Consider the following 27003-nt stretch of genomic DNA (forward strand, 5'->3'; position numbering starts at 1 on the left):
GTTGTGAACAGCTACAGCTTTGTAATGGGCTTTGAACCCTTGAATGATTGCAAACTACTATTGCTTTGAGAGGGGTGAGTGACAAAATTGCGAGCCATGTCGAATGTGGATGTCTTGGAAAGAAAAAAGAAGAAAAATATGTTCTGTAAAAGTTCCATGTGGCTGAGAAAAATTGGGCATTCTTGTAAGTTATAGGTTGTGCCGAACCATTGCAGAAATCCTTTTTAGAAACTGTATTTGAGGGGCATGCCTGTATGCTTGTATCCCGAACCAAACTTCCGGTAACTTCTCTTTTTAACGGTTAGAGTTGAATTGTTTAGTTCTTTTACGGGTGGGTCTTATCTAACTCTGGACGTTAAATCTTTTCAGCTAAAAGCGTTGTATGTATCCTGGTGGATTAATACAGGTGAATTCCAAATTGGACTTGGTATTTAAACGTTGGGACTTTACATCAGAGGATCTCTCTCTCTCTCTCTCTCTCTCTCTCTCTCTCTCTAAAAAATAAAAGACAGAATCATCCTTAGGTTATAGTCATGTTATGTTACAACCCAACAAAAATGAATGATATCTCGGCAATCATAGCAGCAAATTTATGCATTGTCTTAATTTTAGTCAGGTCTAGTTTTACTTTGATATTCTAAATTTCACCTCTGGTTATTAATGCTCCATCGTCTTTGTTTTTTTTGTTTAATATATATAACAAAGCTCTTAGGCTAGCTCCTAATAGAGTACTTTTCTTTGATTTTCAATTTCTTTTTTAAATCCTAACTACCAAATTTCCAGCATCTTTCATCTACGAGGTTCACCATCTTTTTGTCTTCCCTTTTGTTTTCCTTTCCTTCCCTTCGATGAAGATAGCATCATCCAACCAATAGAAGCCGCTCATTGCAGCGGCCGTGCGCAAACCTCGTCCCCAAGTTCAAACTCCCGGCGGTCTACGCTTCCTACTCTCGATAGACGCGTACTCCCCAAACATCGTCCGATGTATCTAATAAAACCAAAAACAGAAAGGTGTTTGCGAATTAAATTCTTCTAATTTCCTTACCCGAAAAACAGAAAGCTGTCTCATGCACACGCACCTGGGACGGCCGGGACCAGAACGTGGCATCTCTCGGGTCTCGTAACCGGCACGTCCTCTCATTAACCTCATTTAATTCATTACATTTATTATGGATGCACTTGCCGCCGCCCCCCCCCCCGGGTTTTACGTCCCTCGCTACGACATCATGCGCTCCCCTTGTCCGCATTCTAAGAAAATAAATTAAATAAAATCCATCATCACACCCATAAGATCAGGATCACACGGTGGAGATTTCGCACACCGGAATACTCCGGGTGAGTACCGACAAGATGCAGCTACCGTCTGAAAGCAAAGACCGGAGGAAGGGTAGACGCAGAAACGAGAAAGAGAAGAAAAATTCGAGAAGAAAAAAATAAAAACCAAGAGAAGAGAGAGAGAAAGAAGACAGCTGCGAGTTTTGTTCGAGTCTCGTTGGAGTACGAGCGAGAGGCGGAGAAAAATTAGGACGGAGAGATAATACTAAATTGTTAGAAAGGGAGGAAAAAAGTAGCCATGATTCCGATTCGGATCCCGTCACCGCCCGCCGCTTTGACTACGAAGCTTCTGATGCCAGAAGCAGCACGACTGTAGATGGCTTAGAGAGAGAGAGAGTGAGAGAGAGAGAGAGAGATCTTCTTTTTGGATCTCTTGTGGTTCTCTCTTTTATTTATTTTTGGGCTCTGGTTTGGCTTTGGCGGGAAGGTGGGAGATGAGGCGGGTGGGGCGGGCGGACTCGCCGGAGGTGGTCGAGGTGGTGAGGGTGAACGAGTCCTCGCCGGAGTCCAGCTTCCGCGAGCTCGACGACGTCTTCTTGCAGGTACTTTTGGTGGGAGCCTTTTCGCTTCTTTTCTTCGGGAAATTGGAATTGCTTCTCTTGTTCAAGAATCGGCTTTTGATGGAATAGTGGCGGTTAGATTGATCGATGAACATCTTGTGAGTTTCTTTGATATATATGTTTTTTTTTTCAATAGATTTTCGGTATCTGGTTTCACGGAAAGGGAGATTCTTGAATGGTTACAAATGATACAAAGGTTGAGTTGGAATTTTATGGCATGATGGAGGAAGGGGTTTGCTTATTGAGAAGTGGTGGATATTGCAAAATTATCAAGAAAAGACACGAGAAACAGTCCCAAGTTTTGTCTTGGGATTGATAATATCGATCGGTTTTCTTCTTTTCTTTCTGGATGGCCTTATCTGCGATGATGTTTTCGTTATGAGAAAGGTCGGACTGATTGGTAGATAGGTGTTATGAGACTGCTTGGTGGTAGTACTCCATCATGGACTGTTGCTTCTTAGTTTGAGATGTCTATATGCTTCTTATGATTTAGGAAACAGTGGTTTTCAATAGTGACAGAGGATGTAGTTCACGGTGGCTATTGATATACTGACAAATTGGTTCAGGTAAACGGGAATGGAGGCACAGTTATTAAGCATTTATCAGTGTTATGAAATTTTCAGGAAACAAGATTTCAAGAATCTTAATACAACAAAAATGGTTTCTTGACAGTTCTCTAGCTAATACAGCAGAAAGTGGGGAACATAGGCATTAATTGTGTGCTACAGAAAGGGTTTCTTCTGAAACAGACTATGATTTGTAGGAATGTAGTAATCTGAACTAACAAGATGTTTAGAAACAAATCAATGTGTATTCTTTTAACAGGAGGAAATCTTTACTGGATATGGTAAACTCCAAAAGGCAATTTTTTCCATCTCATTGATGATTTATTCTGGCAAGCTCTGAAGACCATCGTATTTTGGTGCTTATGGAGTCATTTGAGGAGATTGACTAAATTCTACCATATCAGCTTATTTCTTTTCTCATCGAGCCTTTTTTTTTTTTTTTAAGGAAGAGAGGTCATTATGTGTGTATCACTCTGTTTAAACAGAGAAAAAGTTAGGAGAAAAAAAAAAACCTTGTTTTGAGTATAAGATGTTAATGGAGTTATGTTTTGCATGCTTACAAATAAATTGATGGTCTCTTATAACTATTCAATGACCAAACTTGGGAATTATGCAGCTAAGAATGAGATACTGGATAAAGATCTTGTTTTAAGACTTTAGAAACTAATTTACAATTAATAATGTAAAGGAGGAAAATAACCTAAAATGCTATCTACCTAGAAATTTATAGTGATGTCCAGGAAGAAGCACGAATCCTTCCTTCGAAGATTAACTGTTACCTTAATAAATATATCATACACATATAGATATTAGCTTTGTAAGATTATATTTGATATAATAGCTAAAATATTATGAATTTGAAAGAGAATTGATTACATGAGAAAACTTTAATTTTGAAGGAAATGTAGTGGAGTATGATTAACTTTTTAATAGAAGAAGGAGAAAGTGAAGTGTACTCCTCATCACTCGGTTGGAATGTTGGTGAATGAGCCACAGGTTGCAAGTCCGAATCTCATTGGACCACATTCTCAACTCTCTTATCAAGGAAAGAGATAATAAAAAGATAAGATGCATGAGAGATATTTTGCATTGTAGATCTGTTGTTCAGTCCCATCTAGTCCTCTAATTTCTTTATAACTTGTATAATTTGCAGATGTTCTTAAAATTTGTGGTTCTTTGACCAGTAAAGTGATTCTAAATGTCATTAGATTGTTAAAGAAATCTAAGAATTTCTCACCTCCCTAACGCATGCCAAGTGATGACTACTTTGATAGCAAAGTATTGTAAAGTGTGCTTGTGCTGGGATTTTCTTTAAAACTGCAGTTACGAAAAGATCTTTGTGTAAGCATTTCTGGTTATAGAAAATATGTTCTAGAAAGCCAAAGAAAAGTTAGCTTCATAGTAGAGATCTTGAGATGGTATGGGAGGAATTTTCTTCTGCTTTTATGACGATGTCAAAGGAATGCTTGGCAAGACATGCTGAGATGAATGCTGCTTTTAGAGGTTACTTTTTTGCAGTTTCACATAGTAGTGTCATATAATATGCAATTCAATCTGAAGTTCTGCTTAGTTTATTTTGATTTCTTTTTTTTGTAGTGCTTTTTTGTTAATGTTGATGTGCCAGTAGGTGACAAATTAATTGCTCATATATAAATGCCATGGATGCCAACTTTTATTCGATAATCAGTATTTAAATGGATCATATTTGTCGTCCAGGATGGTATTCTTTATCTCGAAGTTTATTTCTGTAGATTTGTGCTAGGTGAGGCCAACTGAGTTATATGCAATTCACCTTTGTCGATAACTAAGAATTTAGATGTTATTGGCATGGGGGCATGCCATGCTGTGCTGTGCCATGCCACCTGGAATAAGCCATTCCAGTCCAAATAAAAGTAAAATAAAATAAAATAAGAAACTTTTGTCTCCATATCTAGTAATGAACCTGATCAATCTGCGCACATCTGGCATAGCCTCATACGCTGATGTGAGGCGGCATGGGTTGATACTGTGCAATCTTAGGTGCCCAAACAAGCATGTGACATGTGTGCCCCATGTCAACACCGGGCCAAAATGGACCAGCAACACCGTCATACACTGGCAGTTAAGATCTTGTTTTTAATATGCAAATACATACATACATACATATATATATGTGTGTGTGTGTATTTGTATAGATATATATATATATATGTGTGTGTGTGTGTGTGCACACACACACACACACACACATATATATACATATACATATTAGCAAAGTTTTCGACCTCTGTACCACTAGGTACGGAACCCATTCATTCTGTTGTTGTATGACAAATTACATATTAAATTAAAAGAATGATAGATAATATTAGGAAAAATTAAGACTGATAAGGACAGATAATTAAATGAATTTAAGATATGTGCCAGATCGATTGTAAATGTTAACGAAGTCATGGTTATCACTGTTTCCTATGCATATTTATAGGGCGAAAAGAATGTTGTGTTTCATCTAGCAGAACCCTCTACAATACAAGTTATTGCTAATTAGATCACAACAATTTTAATTATTATTAGAAATGACAAGGATAACATGAACATGATTTATAACCTAGATAATACCATGCAATGCTACATTGAATATTTTCATGGAAGTAGTATACAGGACAGAAGATACGAAATAATCTGAAGTAATAAGTTTAATGTATCTGTCAAGCATTTGATCTGTCTAAATCTGTATAACATCTAATGCAATTTTGCAATTTGAAGAATTCCTGTTTGTTGTTATCAATTGTGAGCACCAAAGGACACACCAACTGTAGGCTTACATGTGCCTGATTTAGTTACTTGTTTTTCAACAATATGCACCATTTAGAATCTGCTGAGGTGAAACCGAATAATGAAATATGGGAGTCGAGGGGGTTCATGTTTTGTCTCTCAGTCTCCCACATTTTGATGACACAAGAAACCAAACTTCTTCTGTGCCCAGGATTCACCGTCACGTACTTATTATTGGAAGCAGTACCATAAGAGAGAGAAGTTACTTATTAATTTTTATAAATTTTACAACAATTGACTGAAATCAGCACTGTGTAACTAGAAGTCAGCATTATCTTGCCTTTATGCGATTCACTATGTACCAGCATTGACTAGGCTCTATAATTTCAACTTCTAGGTGTGTAATAAACTTAATAACTTGCTCCCTTCTTTGCATTTATTCTGCTTTTCTCCTGTATTTGTTTTACCTTTCTATATATGTTTGCTATGCTCTTCAAGCCCTTTGATGGCAACTCCAATTAAGTGACCCCTCTGTTTCCAGCTTTCTCTTCAGCACAACTCAAAATTTCTATCACCACTTAGCAGTGTTTATATGTGTGTCTTTGTCTTAAGTTTAGTTTCTCAATATTTCCCTTTAATTGTCAATCTTTTCTTTGTTTGCATCTCAAGTTTTAAAGAATTTTGTTAAATTTCCACCTCATACACTTTTAGATAGGATTTCTTTGTAGGCTTTTGCTTTGCACTATCTTATCATTTTCATTGTCCCGAGGTTGTAAAGAAAAATGGAGCACTGATGGAAAAGTCTTTATACTGGGTCATGGGACAAAGAGGAGTTAATCTGTTTTGTGGTTCTGAAGAGCTACACATAAAGCATATTTCTTGGCAAGAAAATGAAAAAATCTGTGCTGCCTTTTCCTTAGAGAAATTTCATTCCAGTTTTATATTTCTCAACTAATTATTGGTTTGTCTTAAAATTATCATCTGATGAAGAAACATTGAAGGATGAACAATAGTGTCCAGTGGATCTATTGGTACTCTGTCCTTCTGTTCTCGGCAACAACATATCTTCTGATCTTTTGAAATGTTGACTTTTTTATGCGGAAGTTCATTCTATTTGTTTATCGTATAGACTCAGGCAAGAATATGGCTTGCGGAAGTTCTGCACATCAGATTTGATGAGGAGATGGCTATTGCCGAATTACTTGCAGATGGGGAATTGCTGTATGTCTAACTATTTTCTTGATTTTATCTTATTGCTCAGCCCATGCCATGTATTGATTTTTTTGGTTCACATCCATAGTGGTGCGCATATATAAATATAACCATGGAAAATTTTGTTAATACTAACAATAAAGACATTGTCTAACTGCAAGGCTTGACTCATTTTCTCTTTTCATGTATTCACATTAGATTTGCAAGTACTTCATTTGGTGCTGTCATATAAATGTCTATCATACCATGACAAATCAAATTGGAAGTATATCTCATACACATCAATATCCTGCTTTTTGGTAAAATAATATTTAGCTGGTTGCAGATTGGCGTTGGGAAGACATTAAAACTGTTACAGATCTGTAATTTTCATAAAGTTGTATTGTGTCACAAGTTAAAAGTTTGTCATTTAAATCCTCTGACTACACTGTTTTAACATTTTGTATAAAATATTATTTGAGAGAAATTATTGAAAAGTGCAATTTGCTATGCAGATATAGCATTGCATGCTTCATTGATAATTAATGGCATAACTTTATTTTAATGCTGATTTTATGAAAGTGTAATGAACCTCAAGTTAAAGTATTGCAAAAATGCATCAGCAGACTGTCAAAAGATATGCTGAAGATATGCAAGATGAACTAGAAGCATCACTTTTTCTGGTTCATCTGTTGCCATAATTTGGTCTATTTCATTCTTCTATTGTTCATTGTATGCCTTCTTCTTCTTTTTAGTGAGCTCATTCTTGCATCACATTTTGATGGATCTCACTGATGCTTTTCATTGTCTCTGTATTCCTAAGCTTACCATGAACATCTTTTGTGTTGATTAGCTTATTTCTCATTATTCCACAATATGAATTGATTCTGTCCTTATAATCCATAGGATTCTCATTCTAGCGAGCTGGTCATATTTGTCCGACTAGAGTAAGACTGTCTTCTGATCTAGCATTAACTATGTTCGAATGTCTTCCTCTTTTGGTTCATCCCACTATCTTCTATGATACTTGTCTTTGATTGATTATTTTGTTCACTTGATTCTCTCAAACATATTTTGTTTCTTATATTTGCTCTTAACTTGCCAACTGACGTGATCTTGTCTAAAGTCTAAACCTGTTTCATTTCTTACTAGGGTGGAAATCTCTAGTAAGTCGTATTCCTTGTTGGCTTTTCGAGTTTATCCTCTGCACAACAAGTCTCAAGTTTGTTAGATATTTAGAGAGCTTGCCACCATATTTATACTTAATTTTCTAATGCTATATATAAATCTCATTGTGTGGTGTGTACGTGTGCACGCTTGTGCATGTGTATGTGTGTTGTGTGTATGTTTGTAGAAAAGGATTTTCACAACCAAGCACATCATGTTGTGTCCAAGCATCAACTCATGCCCCAAGAGTTAAAAAACGAAAATATGGGTATATGAATCATCCAGAGTATATCACCTAGTGTACTAGGAAATGTTCCATGCATACATGTGTGCAAGCACTAAAGGGTGCTCCTTGGTACAATAGTAAGATTGCTCTATTGTGACCTGGTTGTTATGGGTTTGAAATATGGAAAACAACCTCTCTACATCCAGAGTTAAGCCAGCTTACATATGACCCTTTGCAGACCCTACAATAGTGGGAGCCTCGTGCACAAGGCCACCCTTTGTTACACATCTACAAGCACACAGATGTGGACATGCAAATGCCCACTTATGCAGATGCAGAGATGCAGAGATGCAGACAAGCACATGCACATGCTCATGCTCACATAGATGTACACGTGTGCACACTGCTACATACATACAGATGGTTATAAGTATTTACTTATTTATATATGTCCATGTAGTATGTAATGATTGATGCAGTGTGTGCTTTGACATGTCCTCATGGCTAAACAATATTCAAAAACGAAATGTAACATATATGTACTACTGCAAATTTCTTCTTTCTTTTGTGCACCTAATATTTTCTTATTGTTTGTTATTTTGACTTCTTTTACATGCCCAACAGGTTTCAAGTATCAAAAATAGTATGGAAAATGCTCTTGAAAAAGTATCCAGAGCTGAAGCATTCGAAAGTTTATATATATGAACGAACTTCTTTTGGCAAAAGTGGTAGGAAGTACATGCCTTATCCAAAGGTTGACTCATTTTTGAAGGTATTCCCTACCACACATCAACTTGCTTACTTTTGTATCACCTAGAGATCAAAGTGAATTTCAATTAAAATATTCTGGAGTTAATTTTAGTTGAAATGTTTTCCTTTGCAATTTAGTTGCCTCTATCTTGGTCATAAAAAGAAAAGAAAAGAAAAGAAAAACTATTTGATCATGCTTATGTTAGCAACAATTTGTGTTTGATTATTCCCTCAACGTATAGAAGTATGTTAATTGGTGACATCCACATATTCCTCCTAGTTCTTGAGATTTTCCATCATTACCTTATTTGTTGGCTCAACTGTTAGACATTTTTTTTTGTGGTGGAAACATTGATCAAGTGTTTCTTAGTCCATTATATAACATCTCTTAACACTTCTTATTTGTAGTTGTAATTCTTCCTTTACTTTGTTAAACATCCCATGCTACACAAACCAATTACTGTTACAGCCCTTATCCCCATCTTTATAGCATTTGGCACCATTTTATTTCCATGTTATTTCAATTAGCAGATTAATTGTTCCACATTGATGCACAATTCTGCATTTTCCCCCCTCTGCAGTGGCCTTTCTTTCATTTGTTTTAGAATCTTTTTGTGATTCTTCTTTCATCTATCTTGCTGGCTATAGTGGTTCAGTCCTTCGCTATTCTTCTTATTCGTGTAATTTTATGTGATTATTCTAGCACTATACTTTGTAACTTCAGGAGACTTATCCTCACCTACCAACAAATATTTGTAAATTAATTCCATATAGCTCAATTCACATATGCCTGTTCAGTGATTCTAGATGAATTTAGCATCATCCCATATCACGAATTGGAGTTCAATTTTTCCCTTTAACATTATATGGTAATACTGATGGGCAAAGCATCATATCTTCTAGCTGACATCTTTTATGCCCATAGTTGGCTTCTCACAACTGCTTTATAACATTGAAACAATGATGGAAGTGCATCATACTATGTTATAGAGTGTGATGATGTAAAATAGTTATCTGGCCTGTCGCACATTCTGTACATTTGCTGATCCTGATATGAAGCTATTTTTGGTAATAAAAGATGTCATCAGATCAAATTATTTATTCTTTGTGATATCACGAGTGAAACAGATATTTGGTTATCTATGTAGCAATGGAGATGAAGAGTAAAAGCACTAATTAATTTGTTGGAAGGCATCAAGAATGTTATATCACAGCTTTATCCCAAATCATCACATAGTTCCCCCTCATCACAATGTTGAACATATTATAATCTTGTCCAAATTTCTTCTGGCTTCCTATTGACATACGTCATGTCTAACCTGTGTTCTCTTCTGTATAGAAACTTGCCTACATGACATGCTAAATTCCTGCTTGCAAGTTACTGATGAAAACTCTTAAATCCCTGCTATCTTCTCTGTTCAGCCAATTTAATAGCCCGTTTGCAAATATCTCCTTATCTGTAAAAAGCTGATGCACTTTTCTTCATAGTTGCCACCTGATGTATTCCGGATCATATTATCCATAAAAACTCGTAGACCCCTTACTACAGTAGTTGTCAAGATGCTGCATGGCAAACTAATACATCCTTGTCTTCTCAAAGCTTGTCCCCGTGAATCCATTTATCTCTTATGGTATTACCACAAACAATCATTTTATGTCTCCAATTACTTTGTTACTCCTTTCTCTTTTATCTTGAAAAGTATAAAAACCAAACTTCTTGTATATCATGTAATTAAGTGGTCAGAAACACGAATTCTTTTGCTTCTTTTCTCTTGTAGGAAAGGAGCCAAGTTGTTTTTAATATGAGTAAAGAGTTAAAATTTGTCATAGTTTGCAGAAGTTGCTAATGTTTGAGAAGTTTGCTTGTTGACAGATCTGCCAGATCCTGGGGTTAACTAGCATTGATTTGTTCTCCCCATCTGATGTTGTTGAGAAAAGAGATGTTCGCAGAGTCTGTATGTGTATACGTTCTCTCTCTAAGAAAGCCAGGTTGAAAAACTTAAGAGTAAGAACTGCGGAATGACTCTGGCATGCAGTTTGTAGTTCTATATGTACATGATTTACAGAAGAGTTATTCCAGTCTGATAGATATTTTGGTTGTTCTGTGGCAGGTTCCAGATTTTGATATCGTCACATATACAATAGTCATGCCCACCGATCTGGTTGGTGGTATCCGCAGAAACTTGGAACAAGCACAATGTAGCTCATCAAGTTCCAGCGGATATAGTCCTTGCATTGATTTAAGGGAAATATACCGACAGGCAAGCTCCAATATCCTATAACCAAATAGTCAAAATGCAGTTTTAGCATACTTGAAGGTGCTTTTTGTTCATTGCATCAATTACTAGAATTTGATTCAAGCATTCTGATGGTGTTATCTCATCTTTCTTGTAGAGGAATCCCAGTGGTAACCATGCTCAGCACCATGACTCAAATTCCGAGTCAGATGAAGCAGAAAGTTGTTTTACTGAAGTAGAATTTCAGAGTCCACGGTCAAATGCTTCATATGATGCTGCTGCCCTGTTCAACATCATTGGAGGGAATTGCCCTGAAGGAAACTCAGTTGATGATGAAAATTTATCTCAAATGCATATGGACTTTAGCATGGATAGCCAGGAGTGTCGTGAAGATGAGCAAAAGTGTAGGCTTCATGAAGAAATTATGTTAACTGAATTAGTAGATTTGCCTCATGCATGTGTTAGAAGAAATGACAGCCATGATTTCATAGATACACTTTACTGTAAGTCATTCTTGTTCCATAGCGAATGTCAAACTTATCAAGGTTCAAGGACCTATTTTGCTCAAATGGGAGACATAAAATATCCAAACTGCCAGAAATCTGGTGACGAGATTCACAGTGCTAAAATCAACTGTTTCCAAACTTATCCTTCATGCTTTGAGGATTCTACATCTGGATCAGATAAGAAACTTAATGTCAGCGGGGAAGAAGCTTATGAAGGGTATGTCGGCTCAGCTCTGAGGAATATAAATGATAAAACTCTCTTTTCGAAATGCACAATCTCCAATACTTGTACAGATCTTGACAATGAAAAAGAAGATTTTGCCAAGGCATCTGCAGGTGGTCAGGGTGAAATTGTAAGTGATGCCCCAGGAGAGGATAATGTACGATCTGATTGCTCGGTTCGGTATGAGGACACCATCAATGATTGTTATAATTGTGCACTTGAATCTCATGATAGGAAGCCTAGAAGTAGTGACATCATAGAGTTTTTAGATGGAGAATATGATCCAACTCCCAGAGGATGTATTAATGTTTCTGGAAATGAGGAACTTAAACATGACGGAAATTTTGTCGACAGGAAGACTTCACCAGCAGACTTTATCAGTCATCAAGCAAGTTTTTCGGACTTAAATGTCTACAGCATGGACAGTTCTGACTTTCTTAATTCTGATTCACTGGTACTAGGTGGCTCAGTCGGTATGGACACGGATAATTTAGATTCAAATTGTAGAGGCATTAAATGCAAGGATAAAAGGAAACCCTTTGAGGAGGACCTGGATTCTGAAATACTGTCTACAGCTGAAGCTCAGGCTCCTTCAGAAAATGCTGTCACTGAAGACAAATTAAACAAGTACGATTGTACCACTACCAGTTGGCATGACAGAGAGAGAAATGAGGACAAGGATTTGTTGACACCCAAAAGCTGCTGTTTAAGGGCCAAAACTGCAGGTATCAAAAGAACCTCTTTGAATGGGATAAAGTTGCCGCCCATTCCTTATTCTAGTAAACCTGTTGATTTTCTTAGATGTGATACTAAAGAATCACAGCCTTGCTTCAAAACTGAGGATGAAAATTCTGCTGGATCTTTATCATCAAATGCAGACGAGCAGGATTTTTGTGTGGGAAATGTAAGGCAATTATGCAGCCAATATCATAACCCACCTCATGCAGATTCAGCTTACAAAAGTGATGAATGGGTTATACCTTCCCATTCTGATATCCTCTCTGATTCAGGGATCACACAGGGTAAAAACAATAGTGCCACTGGCACAATCATGTCAGATGGATGCTCCAAGGCTGAATCAGAAGATATTCTCTCACAAAATGTATGGACTGCCCATAGTGGAACTTCAGGAGTAGCAATGTGCCTAGTACCAGGCAATAGAGACGTTTCCACCTCTGATAGTGAGATGGATGCAATTGAACAGCCAGATGATTCAACAGCACATAAAGAAGATACCACTTACGGCCATTCCATGAGTTGTCCAAAGCATAAATCTGTGACCAATTTCAACTTTCATGGTGTCAAAAGCCAATTAATTGCTGGGAACTTTAACACTGCAAATGAAGGTGGATTGAAAAATAGCTTAATTGAACAGAACGACAGTTCCTGTTTTCATCCATGTGAAGCATGCCAAGATCCGGTGGTAGAGACTAAACAACACTTACCTGAGAAACAATGTGCAGAAAATAGTCTGAATTGCTATACTCAGGGTGGAAGCATCTCAGACTTTTCCACCAAATGCAGCTTACAATTGATTGAAACAGAGAATGATGACGAGTGTTGCACGAGCTCTTCCGAAGTAGAAGATTCATGTGTTCGCTGGATGAAACCTTTGTCAAACAGCTGTCAGGTATCTTGCCAGCAGCAGATTCTTTCAGTAGAGGAAATGACCATTAGGCATTTGCATTCATCAATGCCAAATGACATGTTATCAATTTGTGATTTCGATTCATCATGTCAGCAGCAGATTCAGCAAACTGTTCTTGATGCGTCAGACAACACATACTTGCCAGTGGGAAATGATATCATGCAGAGAAAAGCATCAGGTAGCCTGGGGATATATTGTAAGGACAGAAACGAATTTAATGGGTCGGAAACAGGAGGGACTGAAGTTACTGAAAATTCCAAAGCACCCTGCACCCGTTACCCAAATGAACTTGATGGCTCAGAATTTGTGGATACCCATAATGCAGGTCCTGGATCACCAGATCAAGGTGGGGATTGTGAAATGGTGTCTATGTACGAATCTGCAAGTTATGACAGCATTGCCTACAATGGCAATGGTAAGCAGGTTCAGGACAACATTTTGCAGACTGAGGAAAACCTGCCCTTCTCAGCTCCAGGATGTGCAGTGGAAGGGGAAGAGAATAATTGCGTAGAGCAAATTTCCGAGGTGAAATTTAGGGGACACGCATCTCTAATTTCAAGCTATCTCCATTCCCTGTTTAAGTTTAAGGATTTCTTTAATAAATTTTGCATACGGGATTTGTTAAAAATAATCAAGAATTTGTTTCTTTTAATAGGGTACAAAAGAAAGTGAAGAGGAATTGGTGACACCACTTGATTCAAGTGGGAAAAGAGATGGAACGACAGGCGAGATGCAGAGGCCAGGCAAGATAATGTTGAAATCAGTTGCTGGAGGAATTACGCTAGTTGGTTCACTGTTTCTTTTACTACACCTCAGGTATGACAGCATATTAGTGAGAAGATTGGGAATTAAGATGAATGCTAGATTAAACCTCATCTGGCTGAACATTTTCTTTCTTAAAATGTTATCTTATTTTAAAGCAGGAGAAAGAGAGATAAAGAGAAAAATAGTACAGCAGTTGTGCCATTACAGACTCAAAAAGCAGGCATGGAGGGTTCCACACAAAAGAAAGTAGAGATAGGTAAATCTGATGCACTGTATCCTGGAGAGAGGCTGAAGTTTTAAGACCAGAATATAATGATATTGAACCTAGGCTGATTGCAAGTTACACGAACCGAGTAATTACTTACTTAGCAAACAGGATCTTTCCACTAATGCTGCTACAACATGCTGCAACTCTAGTTTGGTTAATAACTCATTTTCCAGGTTGTGTATATAGGAATATCGCAATTACTTCTTGACCTTGTATAGTTTTTTGACGGGTGTAAAAAATGGCATGCCTATCATGCTGTGTAATCTCGGCAGTGTATATATGATCGGCAGTGTATATATGATCAGCATGAAAAATGTGATCTGAACAATGTAACAATGAAATTTTGGGCAATGAAATACTTGCAGCAGTCTTGAGAAATCATTTTTGTACTGTATTTTATGAAATAAAGAGAAAGTGTAAAGAAATTGAGATAAAGTTAAAAAATTTTATGAAAAGCTCTCGGTACCGGATTCCATGTTGATCCGCTATCGATCCCTGCGGACCGGTTCGTACGGGCTAGTATGGCTTTCTTTGATTCAGTATATTTCGCATTCATTCATATTTTATGTTTCTGCCTCATGAATGAAGAAGAAAATTATTCTCAATGGAACAAACGCAGTATCAGCTTGTGTTCTAGCTAGCTAGCCATATCAGTGTCTGCTCAAAAGAAAAGCACACGGTTTTACGATGCGTATCGTTGTTGCCGTTAGGAAGGTTCTCGCAGCACATCAGGTTTGGCACGTGCCAAATTCGATGCGAGGTGCAGTGTTTATTAACCTAATCATCCATCTCAGTTGTTTCCCCTCTGACGAGTTACAGTCCCGAGCCGCCTGGTTCTGACGCCTTTATCGGTTAATAAAGAGAAGACGGGAGAAAACGGCAATTAACGCCGTTCCCAAACAAAACAGAAAGATATCGGACAAATACTCGACGCGTGCACACTTTGTTTTCCAATTGAAGAGGAACGATTTGATGACCGGATGGCCAACAATACCAGTTTTTTTTTTTTTTTTTTGGTACAACAATAGCAGCTTTAAAGACAGGTTTTTTATTTTTTTTAATGAACCCGACGCAACACTTTTTTTTGGTAAAAAAATAGGAGAGGAGGGGGAGGGGCAGAATTCCACCCACGTAGCAGCCCCCACTGAGACCTTCTTCCATCACAGAATGTTTAATGCGGGTCGCAAGTTTTCATGTGTCCTCCTCAATCCGTAAGAAATCCTACTGGGTTATCTACGTATAGCGTCACCTCAGTACTGATGGAAGAAAAACATATCCACACAGAATCATCCGGTTGTGGAACATGCAGTTCCTTGATTTAATCAGCGTCCGCGCATTTCGATCCGAACAACTCGGATGGAGTCTAAGCCTCTTTACCACCAAACTACCACCTGCAACACTTTGACCTCGCCACCGTTGCCAGCGGCAGCACTACAGCCGTCCAGTTGTCCCAGCGCTACTTCTCCACCGCTGTTGGTCCACCGTGTTTGACGGCATTGCCACCCACGAGAGGAAATCAAGGACTACCGTTTTACCCTTCCAAAATGAAGGGCTGAACCACTGTGCGCTTTGTGGAGAGCCTTTGGGTTTAAAAAAAAAAAACTTACCCAGTGCGCTCCGCAATCTATTGTCTTTTTTATTTTATATTTTTTTGGATATATTCATACCTAAATTATATGAATCATCCATTTCAAATAAAAAACAGCTTAATTGAAAAATATTTCGAATAATATATTTATATATTAAAATAGCACCATAGAAAAATTCATAAAATCATAAGCAGGCAAGCACTTTTATATTCCCAACACGAGAAGACTCTAAAATGTTTACCAAGCAAACATAGCCTTGCAGAAAATACTTCAATAAATACATATTTTACATAATAATCATATATTCATCACACCCAAATTTGGGTGCGTATCAACTTTTCTCCTTCTGAGCCCAAATACATGACCAACTTTGGACGGATACGAACCAAAACACACCAAAACTATCCCAAAAAAAAATTATTTAAAAAAATCATACTACTGCTGAAGCTCCTACACCAAGGAAACAGAAAATTATTCGTCGCCTGCCAAGAATCTGCTTGTAAATCAGGAGAGAATCCAGTCTAGTCTCCGGTGCACCCATTTGCACAGGAACTTGCAATTATCTGCTTTATCTTCAGATGGTCATCTCAAAAACAAAAATTTAACAACCTAAAGCCAGCAATATCATTGGGGGGACACCAGAATGAAACAGCCTAGTCATAGCCGAGTGTTGGTTCTCACTTTCAGTTAATTCCATCCATCATTACTACGTGCAGAGGAATCGGATCCAGAAGAAGATGACAGAGATCTCATCACAAATGGATGCTCTAATAGTTGAGCAGCAGATGGACGTTCATCTGGGTTTAGTTTCACACATTGACTGATAAAATCACGGGCATCTCTCGACAAGTTGTTCGGAATAGGAGGTTGTTCGCCACGGCCAATCTTAAATAAAGCTTGTGTCTGCAAATTAGAGAGCATGAATAATTAGTAATAACATCTTAATGCGTGGAGGTAGCTATTAACTCCTTCAAACAGTTATGGAACTCATTATTTGCAGCTTGCAGCATGAAATAAAAGTGAAAATATCTTCAGTCTTTCAAATTTTGACTTACAAGGAGAAGGCAGGCCTAGAAGTTGCATGACAGGCATGGCAAACTAATAGGATGGAGACATCAAAAGGAATTACAATATCTACTCCAGTCGCAGTTATTGCTAGAAGATCTTTCTACAACATGAAGGCCCAAATGTTATATGATCTTCTGCTATTTACCTTTTAGGAAAGACCGAAAGAGTGTTTTGTTCTTCTGCATATGCAGAGGATGACAACTTGGCAAGATATTTTTCATTGATGAGAATTGAATTCATCACTTGAATCTCCGGTGTCTTGTAAAATGGCAAGAAAATTTTCATCAATGAAAATTAGCTTTACTATCTGAAACTCCTGCTTTTTTCTGGTATTGTGGTCTAGCCAATTGGATTGGTCAAGGTCTGTCCAACTCAACAAACATAACCAGCAAGGTGTCTGACCAGCTCTATCATGAAGAAAATTCTACACAGAGGATCAATCTACTTACTATATGTGGCAAAAAAACGACATGTTATCTGACCAACCAGCCAAGTCGAGCAGGTTTCACCTTTGATCCCCTTAGGTTTGAGCCAACAAGTTTGTTGACATACAGGTACAGGGACAAAACAGAAACAAGTGGCTGAGTTATTTCATATGTCAATACCTGTGATTTTCAATCACTTCTGGCATGCACTGTTTTGTAGAGATATTCCGTTAATTGCAACTTTCACTAATACAGACGCTGCTGCAGCTACTTTTAGTTTCCTTTGTGGTATACAGCTTCATAAATACTTCTATATGACTTTAATGGAGTATTTTATAATATCAGGATCCCTCTAATAGACTCACCATTTCCAAAATTATAGCAAGGATAAATTATTCTAAATAAAAGATGTGACGATAAACATGACATTACTTGAAGTACCATCTAGCTTTTCCTAATTGCATTATCCAGTACTGAATTTACATGCAGAACAAGTTTGAAGAAGGCTTCAGCTTAGAACATAAAACAATTTTGAGCAAGGGATGAAAAAAATCAGGGCAAGTCGGTTACTTCAACACTGCCATAAGCCAGTCTTTAATTAAAACATAGATATTGAATTCAAGGGACCTCATAACCCACATGCATTAGAGAGTGATGCATGTGCATCTTTATCTGAAAGCATGAGTGCTAAAAGAAGAATATTAAAATAGAGTTTGCTCTAGTGCTTAATTGCATAATAAGATAAGCACAACTGCATAAGACCATTTATATTGGAAACAAGCGAAGCAGCTTTTACACTCCTACATTGAGAGCATTCTTCACAGATTCTTCTAATTTGAGAGATGATCCCATATGTGAAATCTAAAATCTATAAGAAAGATGGCAAAAGAGTTCATTCAGCTTATGTTACACACTCTCGTTCCAGAAAAAAAAAAAAAAAAAAAAATCAGCTAGCATCAGAGACAATCCAACAGAATGTGGACATCCAAGGATCCTGCAAGTTGTGTCATTTCTGGGTGCAATGCATGGGGACTGCTGGACCTCTAGCAGTGCCCATCCACATCATGCGATCGATCACCTCATGATGTGAACCAAGGCAAGCAACTTGTTTACAAGCTCACTTTGGCATAAGGGGTTTAAGAACAACTATAATGGGTCTGGAGTATTTTTACCTAGCCAGTCTTCATCTACTTAGCCACCTTTTACAACATGGTTTATTGATTTATTTTAAATGAAGCTTTAAGTCCTTGCTACCTTAAATTGCTCTTTTATCCATCTTTGAATCCAGAATTATTTCTTATCATAATTGTTAGTATATAGCATACACTTGAACCTGCGAGCCATAATATCAAACTTTTTATACTTAGTTACCTCTTTCTTTCTTTATCCACATTCTTGATTCGTTTTCCTTCATACACTCATCCTGTCAATGTTCCACATCTCCTCTCCCCTTCTACTCATCTTATTTCATCCTCCAAGATTTATTATCCAATCCCCGCGCTAACCCTAGGTTCTCAAAAGTTGAAAGCAAGTTCAACTGTTGCAGCTATTGAATATAATTCTTGCATTATATTTTTCAATTTTATAATATACCGTTTCCAAGTGTTAACTTTATCCTCATAATCTATTAGATACTTACAAAGCCTCTCTTTTTTATTTTTTTTTAAAAAAAACATGCCTTGAACTATTCAAGTCATCTAGATGCAGCTGATTATTTAGTCAAATTTTATCGACCCCATGCTTGCTAGTCCTCAACCCGCTGTTCCAACAGTGTGCATTAGCATTCAGCATTTAAGGAATCTATATTAAGTTGTACAGTAAATAGGTGCATGGTTGAGGCAAGTCGACTTTTAAAAATAAAAGAAACAAAGCAAGAACATTGTTTGTTATATCTTTTACAAAATTGGAAGAAAATTTCTTTAAAGACAGGAAGGAACAGTAGCTGACTGTTTCAAACAAACAGATTACTCACCCACTCAAGATTTGGATAAGGAATCTGACGTGTCAACATCTCCAAGACAGTGCACCCAAGGCTCCATATATCAGCTGGGGGCCCATATGTTTTTCTAGGATTAACAACCTGAAAAATGAGAATTCCCCAATTAATAAGAACTCGCGGAATTTTGCACAAATTTATGCCATCGCATCTTCAAAACCCACATGCAGTACTATTCTGAAAACAGTAGAAGATGAAAAAAATAACAAGATCATTCTCCATTCAGTCACAAAAGGCAGGGACTCCATCCAAAACCTAATTAGGTCCAATAGGAACAATACTGATTGGCAAAAGAGGTGCAAGAGGATATCTGATTTGGATTTGGAACAAGAGATATCTGGGATCAATAACCTCACCAATGACATGGGATATTATACACACAAACATCCACATATGATTGTTCATGTGCATGTGGTTTCTTTTTCCAAGGAATATTAGTTGACGTTTAAATGAGGAACAGATCTATTCCAAATCTCCAAGTCAGCTTTTTGACACCCTAATCTATAACAGGTTAGGAATCACCACTAGCAAATGCTTATGACATTTGCTCTCAAATCAAATATAAAGTCTGATACAGTGACAATACATAGTACACATTCAGTGGGAGTGAGAGAATGTAACAAGTGTAGTTTGAAGAAGAGAAAGGCTACATCATCTGCCTTTGAAGAGAAATCATATCATCTAAGCTTGATTTCTAAACCTACTTGAGTCTATTTATCAATGTAATTTATAAAAGTAACAACGAACTAGTATAATATGTGATGCCCCTAAAAGTATCCACTACTTGAATAATTTGCCAGCTAGAGTGTCCTGCATATAGCAATCACTAAACATAATTGACCAGAACCAGCATAAAGCAATTTCTCGACAAAAATAACTGTAAAGGTATGTGTGACTATACAAACTAAAGAATCCTGGAAAGCATGAAACTAATTCACAGGCAACAAACATCAGCAGGGGCCTCATTTTCATGTCATCTATTATATGTGTGTATATATATATATATAATTTTTTACACCATGGCTGGAGTGGTACTTTCTTCTCACAACACATATTCCCTCAATTGCAAAATGTCACAAATTTAAAACGAAATAGAGGTGCTACCATGCTATAGATGCAGTGTTCGATCCTATCACTAATGGAGATATCAAATGCATCCACTGCTCACTACATTCACATTTTATGGAGTTAAGATGGTATCTAATAGCATGTGATGTCTATTACAGGTTCTTAAATAAATAAAAGAATATTTGAAAAAGAATAAGCTAACCTCTGGAGCCATCCAGTACACACTTCCTTTGCATGATTTCAGCATGTTGAACATGGTTATCTGAAAATGTACACAGGAGCAGTACTGCATCAACTAACTTTCGAACATTTGAAAGTCACTTGCAGAGAGAAAGAGAGAGAAAGAGAGAGAGAGAGAGAGAGGGAGGGGGAAGGTGTATTGATAAGGAACACATTGAAGTGTGTTGAATAATAAAACCATTCATGGGGGAGACTAACCTCCTTAGCCAATCCAAAGTCAGCGAGTTTTATAGATCCATTTGCATGAACCAAAATGTTAGCGCATTTAATATCTCTGGCAAGAAGACAGGACAATATCAACAGTTGAACAAAAGGATCATCTTACCTATATACTAAGAAACTGTTGACACTGTGAATATTTTGAATCACTAATAACCAAAATTATATCATACAAACCAGATTATCAAGAATAAAATACCATTATAAAATATCATAGCAAGGTTTATATATTTTCCATGAACATAGCAAAATCTTTTTCACATGGCAATTTCCAACACGGTTACTGTCTAGTATATTTTGCAGAATGTTTAGGCAAAGTTGAAATTTCTAACATAAATAATTCTCAAAACATGGTGCATCATAATAACCCTGCATGGATGGGACAGGGATTAACTCAGACTCAGGTACAGGCAGGTTGGTATACATAAAATTGCCAAACTTAAAAGTTCCTTTGCTTACCACCAATCTATCATAGAAGTAACGCAGAACCATCATATAGAAACAGCTTCCCCTTCTTGAGATTAATTAACAAGCACTTTGTGGCCTAGCATTCACACAAGTATGACAGCCTGACTTTTTGATGTACATGCATTCATATGCGCTATTATGTGTATTTACAGTTTCAGTTTCTGATCTTGTTCAACTCTGCCGAATGGAAAAAAGCTATATTGCAGATATCAGCTGAACAGGTTAGCATAAAAACTATGCCACAATAACCTTGTGATCCCATTTTCAAATGAATGATAAAAGTTTGTTAAAATTTTAAATTTTTTATTTTACTTTCACCATGCAGCTTTTAATACTGCAAGCTAATAAAGAAAGCCTGGTACTGCAGCTTAACAAGAGAAAACCGAGCCATGCATGTCTGTTAGCTGCTTGAAGCTCTCAGTCACATAACGAAGATGCTTGAAATGTCTTTCCATACACCAAGGGAAACTTGGATATCAAGAAAAAGAGGCAGGATATAGAACTTCTGAAGACAAATTAGTTTGACATTTTTTTTCTGTAATCTGTGAATGCCATTAAGTTATGATGTGAGTTTAGTCAATATGGTATTTCTGGGTCCTTTCTTTAGACATTTTTCACTGTTGGTTTCCCTATTTCCTTATTATCTTGATAGTAGAACAGGGAACCCTGTACCTGTTTTTTCTTTTCTGCTCCTTGATACTATTTTAATTTTTATTGCATCACAGAAAATGAAGGGAAATATTCAAACACCTTGCAGAACAGTGAATGCGACTACCTCAAATCAGGAGTCTAAACTATTTAACCTTTTTTCTAAGCTAAGATTACATAGTGAAATAACATCTTCATCATATAAATGCAAGAAACTTACCCATTATTGAGCAATAAAGGATCATATTATAGGGTGTTTTATCACAGTGTTCAAACACAATGTCAAGAAAATTTAATGAATGAATCAAGTATGGTCACATAAACTAAAGCAGTTGCTGCACCTGTGCACCACATTTCGGTCATGAAGATACTTCAAACCGTTTAAGATCTGCCTGGTAAATGCAGAGACTTGACTAGCGCGCAGACGGTACTTTTGATATAGAGATGCAAGAGATCCTTGAGTAACAAGCTCAATGAAGATATACAGTTTGGAATCTTCCTGCAAGATAATCCATGTTTTAATATAAAGAAATAGTACAGTAGAATAAGCAAGATGAAAGTATTGATCAACTAAAAACAAACAAACTACAGTATCCAGCAATTATTCAAGCATAAGTTCGCGACAACTAATACGTTATAATAAGCAATTCATACTTATGACAACATTTTCTTCCAATGGAATGCCAAACAATTTTGTGCCTCAACAGTGAGACATTAGGAAGGGGAAATCATGAAATGGGACCTTAAAACTGCAATTTCCTTTAACATTGAGAACTAAAAGTGAACAGAATAGAAATATTGATGCAAGGCTCGGTAACTCGATGCTACACCAAAATGACTATGCAAGCGTACCTTATCTGTTCCATAATACTGAACTATGTTTTCATGTTCGAACTGACTTAAAAGCGCAATCTCCTGAAAGGATAAGTTAGAAGAAAACATGCTCAGTAAAAGAATTGTGAACACAAACAGAAGAATTTTCAATTGACATATTTGAAGGAGTCAATAAAGTTTCACAAATTTCACAAACAGAAAAGAAAAGAAGCAACTCGAACAATAGTGGGCAGAAAAGTTATGAATGCATCAAGTATAACAGACAAAAGAGTCGACAATATCCCACCTGCTCAAGCTGAAGAATACATTGTTGGGCATTGCTTCCTTGGTCAAGCAAAGATACTTCTTTAACAGCAAAAAATACACCCTCACTGTAAAGATGACACAAACAAGCATAGTCAATCACAAAAAATACCAACCAAGATAACTCATACCAGTACAGTAACAAACTAATCATAGCTAACATCCTACAGAGGAAGTGATATTGACCAGATAGTAAATTTCATTTGCTCCCCTATGGAGTTTGGATATATGATTCACTATACAGCAAACTCAAGTCTGACACATTCTGCAAATGAATATGTTTTGTAAAAGTCTAGCATACGATCTTACTAGATAAGGATCATAATTGAGTTGCAGAGAAGATATTTTCCAAATAAGATTGATAGTTGCAGCCATCAAACAAAGTTCGGACAACAAAAGCAGACATAATTGAGCTCACGCAAAAACAAAATAGTGCTATTTTCAAGAGTAAAAATGAGAACTTCCAAAACAAGGTACTAGTTGTGTGCGGATGTTCCAAAAACATGATAACAAAATACAGCTACAGCGGGGAATTTGCAGATCTGTTATTAAGTGATTAAGGGAATCTTTTGAAGCTGTGAGATAAAGGTTTCACTGGCCATATGTTGCAATTTTGTCCCTTATATTCTTGTGCACCTCTTTTTGTACTTTTCCAATTACATTCCTCTCCACATCCTATCTGATTTATAGAACTCTCCCCTCTCTCCTTTTGCTGCAGCTTAATGCAACTCTGCGCTGTCACCATCTTCTGCTGTAAATATATGAGGCCGATCACTGACACTATATATGGAAACCAAAGATAGTGATTTAGAAGATTATGACATAGATTATTAATCACCATCTAAATATCTCTTTTCTTATATATATTTTTGTGATTAACATCCCGAACAAGAGAACAGATGCGTCCATAATAAGTAGCGGTGGGTGACAATCACGTCGATCTTGTAAATTCGATTCAGTTTTTGGCCATCCTAAATACTAAAAATTCAAGATACTACATTCAACCTATGAAATGGATAAAAAGAAATACGGAATCTCTTGATGGATCATGGGTAAAAAATACTACAGAAACACTTGATGGATCATGAGTTGAGGTCCCCCATACTAACTAAATATATTCTTATATTTAGTGTTAGTTAGAACTCCCTCTTCAAATTGCCAAAGAGGATTTATGACTCTGTCCCACCTCTTGTCACATGTATTAGAAATGGTTCTCAGTTGCTATTATTATTATGATCAGAATTACAGAGTGCAGATCAATTGCTATTCACTCCAATGTCTCTCTGAGGATTCAAATTCCACAAGCAATATATCTGAAAACAAAAATCCTTACATAATTTGCAGGCTTAATTATAAAAATGACAACAAAATATAATTCTAATTGTAGTGAATGCCGCTAAATATAATGATCACAGCAGAAAGATTTCAATTATGCTTGCTCCATAGAGAGTTTAAGAATTATATGATAACAAGGAGTGGATTTAAAATACCACTAAATTATCGAGTAAAATGCAGTCCTAACAGAAATTCATTGAGTCACTCATAAAATTGTAACACAGATATAATAATAGGAAGTTGAGAAGAAGTAGGATTTATGTGAATGTCACAGCAACATTTGCCATAAAAGATTTTGCGACGGATATATGCACATATAAAAATAAGCACAAACAAAGAAGTTGCAGCAACTTGTAACCTTGCTTGTTTACTTACTCGCTGATCCCTTCATACACCATGCCAAATGAACCACTCCCAAGGAGCCCACCCCGCATCCATGACCTGATCCTCCTTTTGAACTTGCCATTCGGCGAGATGATGAACATTGTTTCCGTAGTTGTGCTGGAGGCGTCGTCATCATTCATGGTGGAGTATGACGATGTCCCAGTAAAGTCCTCAGATGTCTCCCCCAGCCTCAATTCCTCCCCTGCAACCTCTCCTCCTGCAGGAGCAGCTTCTTCTTCCTCATCCTCCTCCGAGTTGAAGGATCTCCTTCTCCTCCCTTCCGAACCAAAATCATTGTTGTCTTCATCAGGAGCAAAAGACCTCAGTATATCCCAAGTCGAGTCTCCGCTGTCAATGGCAGGAATTGACATTGATGGAGGCAGTGCCAGCACCCCCCTCCCTGGTGGAGGGGAAAGAGTTGAAATTACCGGGGGAGGAGCAAGAACTGGAGGTCGAACACCTCTAATTCCTCCATCCCCTCCTTTTACTACCGGAGACGGAGTCAAATTCTTCGGCTTTTCATCATCAAGAACCTTGCTTTCAGCCACGGGCCTGTCAGGCTCGCCTGGAACTTCCTCCACATCCTGCCGGCCGACGGATTCTTCAGCCGGCACATTGGGGGGATCGGCATCGGCAGGAGAAGAATTCGGGGCAAAGGTGGGATCTTGAAGGGCGGGGCTATCCGGGCGGAGGAGGCGGGATCTCGGGAGGAGGTCGGAGGGGGATCGGACCTTGCGGGCCTTCCAGGCGGTGACGGGGATGGCGAAGTCCTCCGGTCCCGTCAACCCGAGGCTGCGGCAGATGAGGTCGACCTCGCCCTCGACGCTGCCCCCAATTCGGAAACTCGTCTGGTTCGAGTACGACGACGGCGGGAGGTCCAGCGATCGGGAGGTGCGGAGGCCAGAGGACTCGTCCGTCGAGTCGAAGGGGGACCAGGACACGCCGCTGACCGCCGCTGCCGCCACCTCGTACTCGATGTTCTTCCCCGCGTTCCGCCGCTCCAACCGCGGCCCCCGCCCCTTCCCCTGCTGCTGCTGCTGCTCCATCTCCTTCCTCTCCCGTGAAAAGGTGTCTCTTTTATTGCCCCACAAGAACATAGGCGAAACAGGGCCAAAATTGCATAAGAAAAAAACGCGGAAAAGGGGATTTCGATAGGTTTTGGAGACCGTGGCAGTCGAGAAGATGCTCAAACTGAAGCTAGAGAATAAAAGCAGAAAGAACAACTGAGGAAGAAGGGGACCATGGGAATCAAGGAGAGATGTCTAATCTCTTGGGTGGGGAAGAGGTCTATGGGAAGCGTGAGGGGGGTGGAATAGGCTTGGAAGAAAGATATGGCAGGCGATTGAGAGAGTTGACTGGTAATAAGAGAGAACGCGGCGGAGAAGACTTTGGGGTGGAGGTGGTAAACCCATGAGGATGCCTCCCATGTCATCTCATCGCATGCGTGACAGCGGGACCGATGATGATCCCTCGGGGCTATGTGATGGAAATTAGCAATTGGTCCGGAGTTCGAGGATAGGGTCCACAGGGCTGTCAAGTCTAAACCTTTTTTTTATTTATTTATACATTGGTTGCTTATGCTAATTTCTCGTCAGCAAAGGCAGCAGAACCATTCAAAATAGGTTTTACAGTGATGGGGAGACAGGAACACTAAAGCATCTCTATAAGGTGTTGGACAATAAATGAGACGATCTAATCAGCAGTTTTATTTGTCTCTCAAAATACATGCACGATCCGAAAAACATAATACTCGCTCAGCATCAGCCGGATGTCGCCTAAAAGCCGGTGGTCCGCCTCCCTCCATCCCCTTCAAATGCGCTCAATCACTACAGCTGAATCTTCCTCGAGGATGATATACCCAGACTCTAGCACACGTCTTGCATACGAGAGTTCCTTCCACTCAACTCTGAGCTCTGCCCCAAAAACAGAAGTCTCAAAAGTATGGCCCCCGTAGCAATCAACCTAGAGGTCTGGTCTCTGATCACGAACGCCACTTCAGCACTATCACCATTAGCGGGTAGACTAAGATGGTTGAATTTTGATAACTAGAAGATGGGAGCTCCAAGATGCAAGGCTTGGGCGCAACACCAGCAGAGAGGAAGTCTCAAGGTCTATAGCAATAAAGCATGGAAGCTAGTTGCATGTTCTGCGCACAAGCGCCATTGGATCACCAACCGCACAGGTCTCAAAGCGGATGATCCAACGGTGAATGGTGCGAAGGAAGGTGAAT

At 38.1% G+C, this 27003-nt stretch overlaps 2 protein-coding genes across 8 annotated transcripts; one reads left to right on the plus strand and one right to left on the minus strand.

Moving 5' to 3' along the window:
• The first annotated feature begins 1318 nt into the window (after positions 1–1318).
• LOC103715266 (uncharacterized) lies at positions 1319–14574 on the plus strand. Of its 7 annotated transcripts, none has more exons than XM_039128826.3 (8): positions 1319–1877; positions 6345–6436; positions 8424–8571; positions 10423–10554; positions 10661–10810; positions 10944–13688; positions 13819–13979; positions 14087–14574. In XM_039128826.3, the coding sequence occupies exons 1-8, from the start codon at positions 1770–1772 to the stop codon at positions 14226–14228; spliced, it is 3678 nt and encodes a 1225-aa protein (XP_038984754.3). In that variant the 5' UTR covers positions 1319–1769; the 3' UTR covers positions 14229–14574. The 7 variants fall into 7 exon arrangements, with proteins under 7 accessions (XP_038984754.3, XP_038984753.3, XP_088578080.2 ...); XM_039128825.3 differs by having other exon boundaries at positions 1379–1877; positions 14084–14574; XM_088721954.2 differs by having other exon boundaries at positions 1396–1877; positions 10408–10554; positions 14084–14574.
• A 1447-nt stretch (positions 14575–16021) lies between these two features.
• On the minus strand, positions 16022–26222 carry LOC103715246 (mitogen-activated protein kinase kinase kinase 1-like). Its single transcript, XM_008802815.6, has 8 exons — positions 24765–26222; positions 23038–23122; positions 22770–22832; positions 22259–22416; positions 20781–20856; positions 20545–20604; positions 19251–19358; positions 16022–16688 (listed from the first exon to the last, which is right to left on the minus strand). The coding sequence occupies exons 1-8, from the start codon at positions 25868–25870 to the stop codon at positions 16473–16475; spliced, it is 1872 nt and encodes a 623-aa protein (XP_008801037.4). The 5' UTR covers positions 25871–26222; the 3' UTR covers positions 16022–16472.
• Between the last annotated feature and the right edge of the window lie 781 nt (positions 26223–27003).

The sequence above is a fragment of the Phoenix dactylifera genome, chromosome 5, assembly GCF_051530095.1.
Source record: "Phoenix dactylifera cultivar Ajwa chromosome 5, Ajwa_hap1_PhDact_Kaust_v1.1, whole genome shotgun sequence".
NCBI classification, from domain to species: domain Eukaryota; kingdom Viridiplantae; phylum Streptophyta; class Magnoliopsida; order Arecales; family Arecaceae; genus Phoenix; species Phoenix dactylifera.

Coding starts and splice junctions, on each gene's coding strand:
- LOC103715266 (XM_039128825.3), top strand. CDS start 1,770: ATGAGGCGGGTGGGGCGGGCGGACTCGCCGGAGGTGGTCGAGGTGGTG. Junction 6,437..8,423: donor CTTGCAGATGGGGAATTGCT/GTATGTCTAACT, acceptor CATGCCCAACAG/GTTTCAAGTATCAAAAATAG. Junction 8,572..10,422: donor AGGTTGACTCATTTTTGAAG/GTATTCCCTACC, acceptor GCTTGTTGACAG/ATCTGCCAGATCCTGGGGTT.
- LOC103715246 (XM_008802815.6), bottom strand. CDS start 25,870: ATGTTCTTGTGGGGCAATAAAAGAGACACCTTTTCACGGGAGAGGAAG. Junction 23,123..24,764: donor GTGTATGAAGGGATCAGCGA/GTAAGTAAACAA, acceptor TCATCTTTACAG/TGAGGGTGTATTTTTTGCTG. Junction 16,689..19,250: donor CTTATCCAAATCTTGAGTGG/GTGAGTAATCTG, acceptor TCTAATTTGCAG/ACACAAGCTTTATTTAAGAT.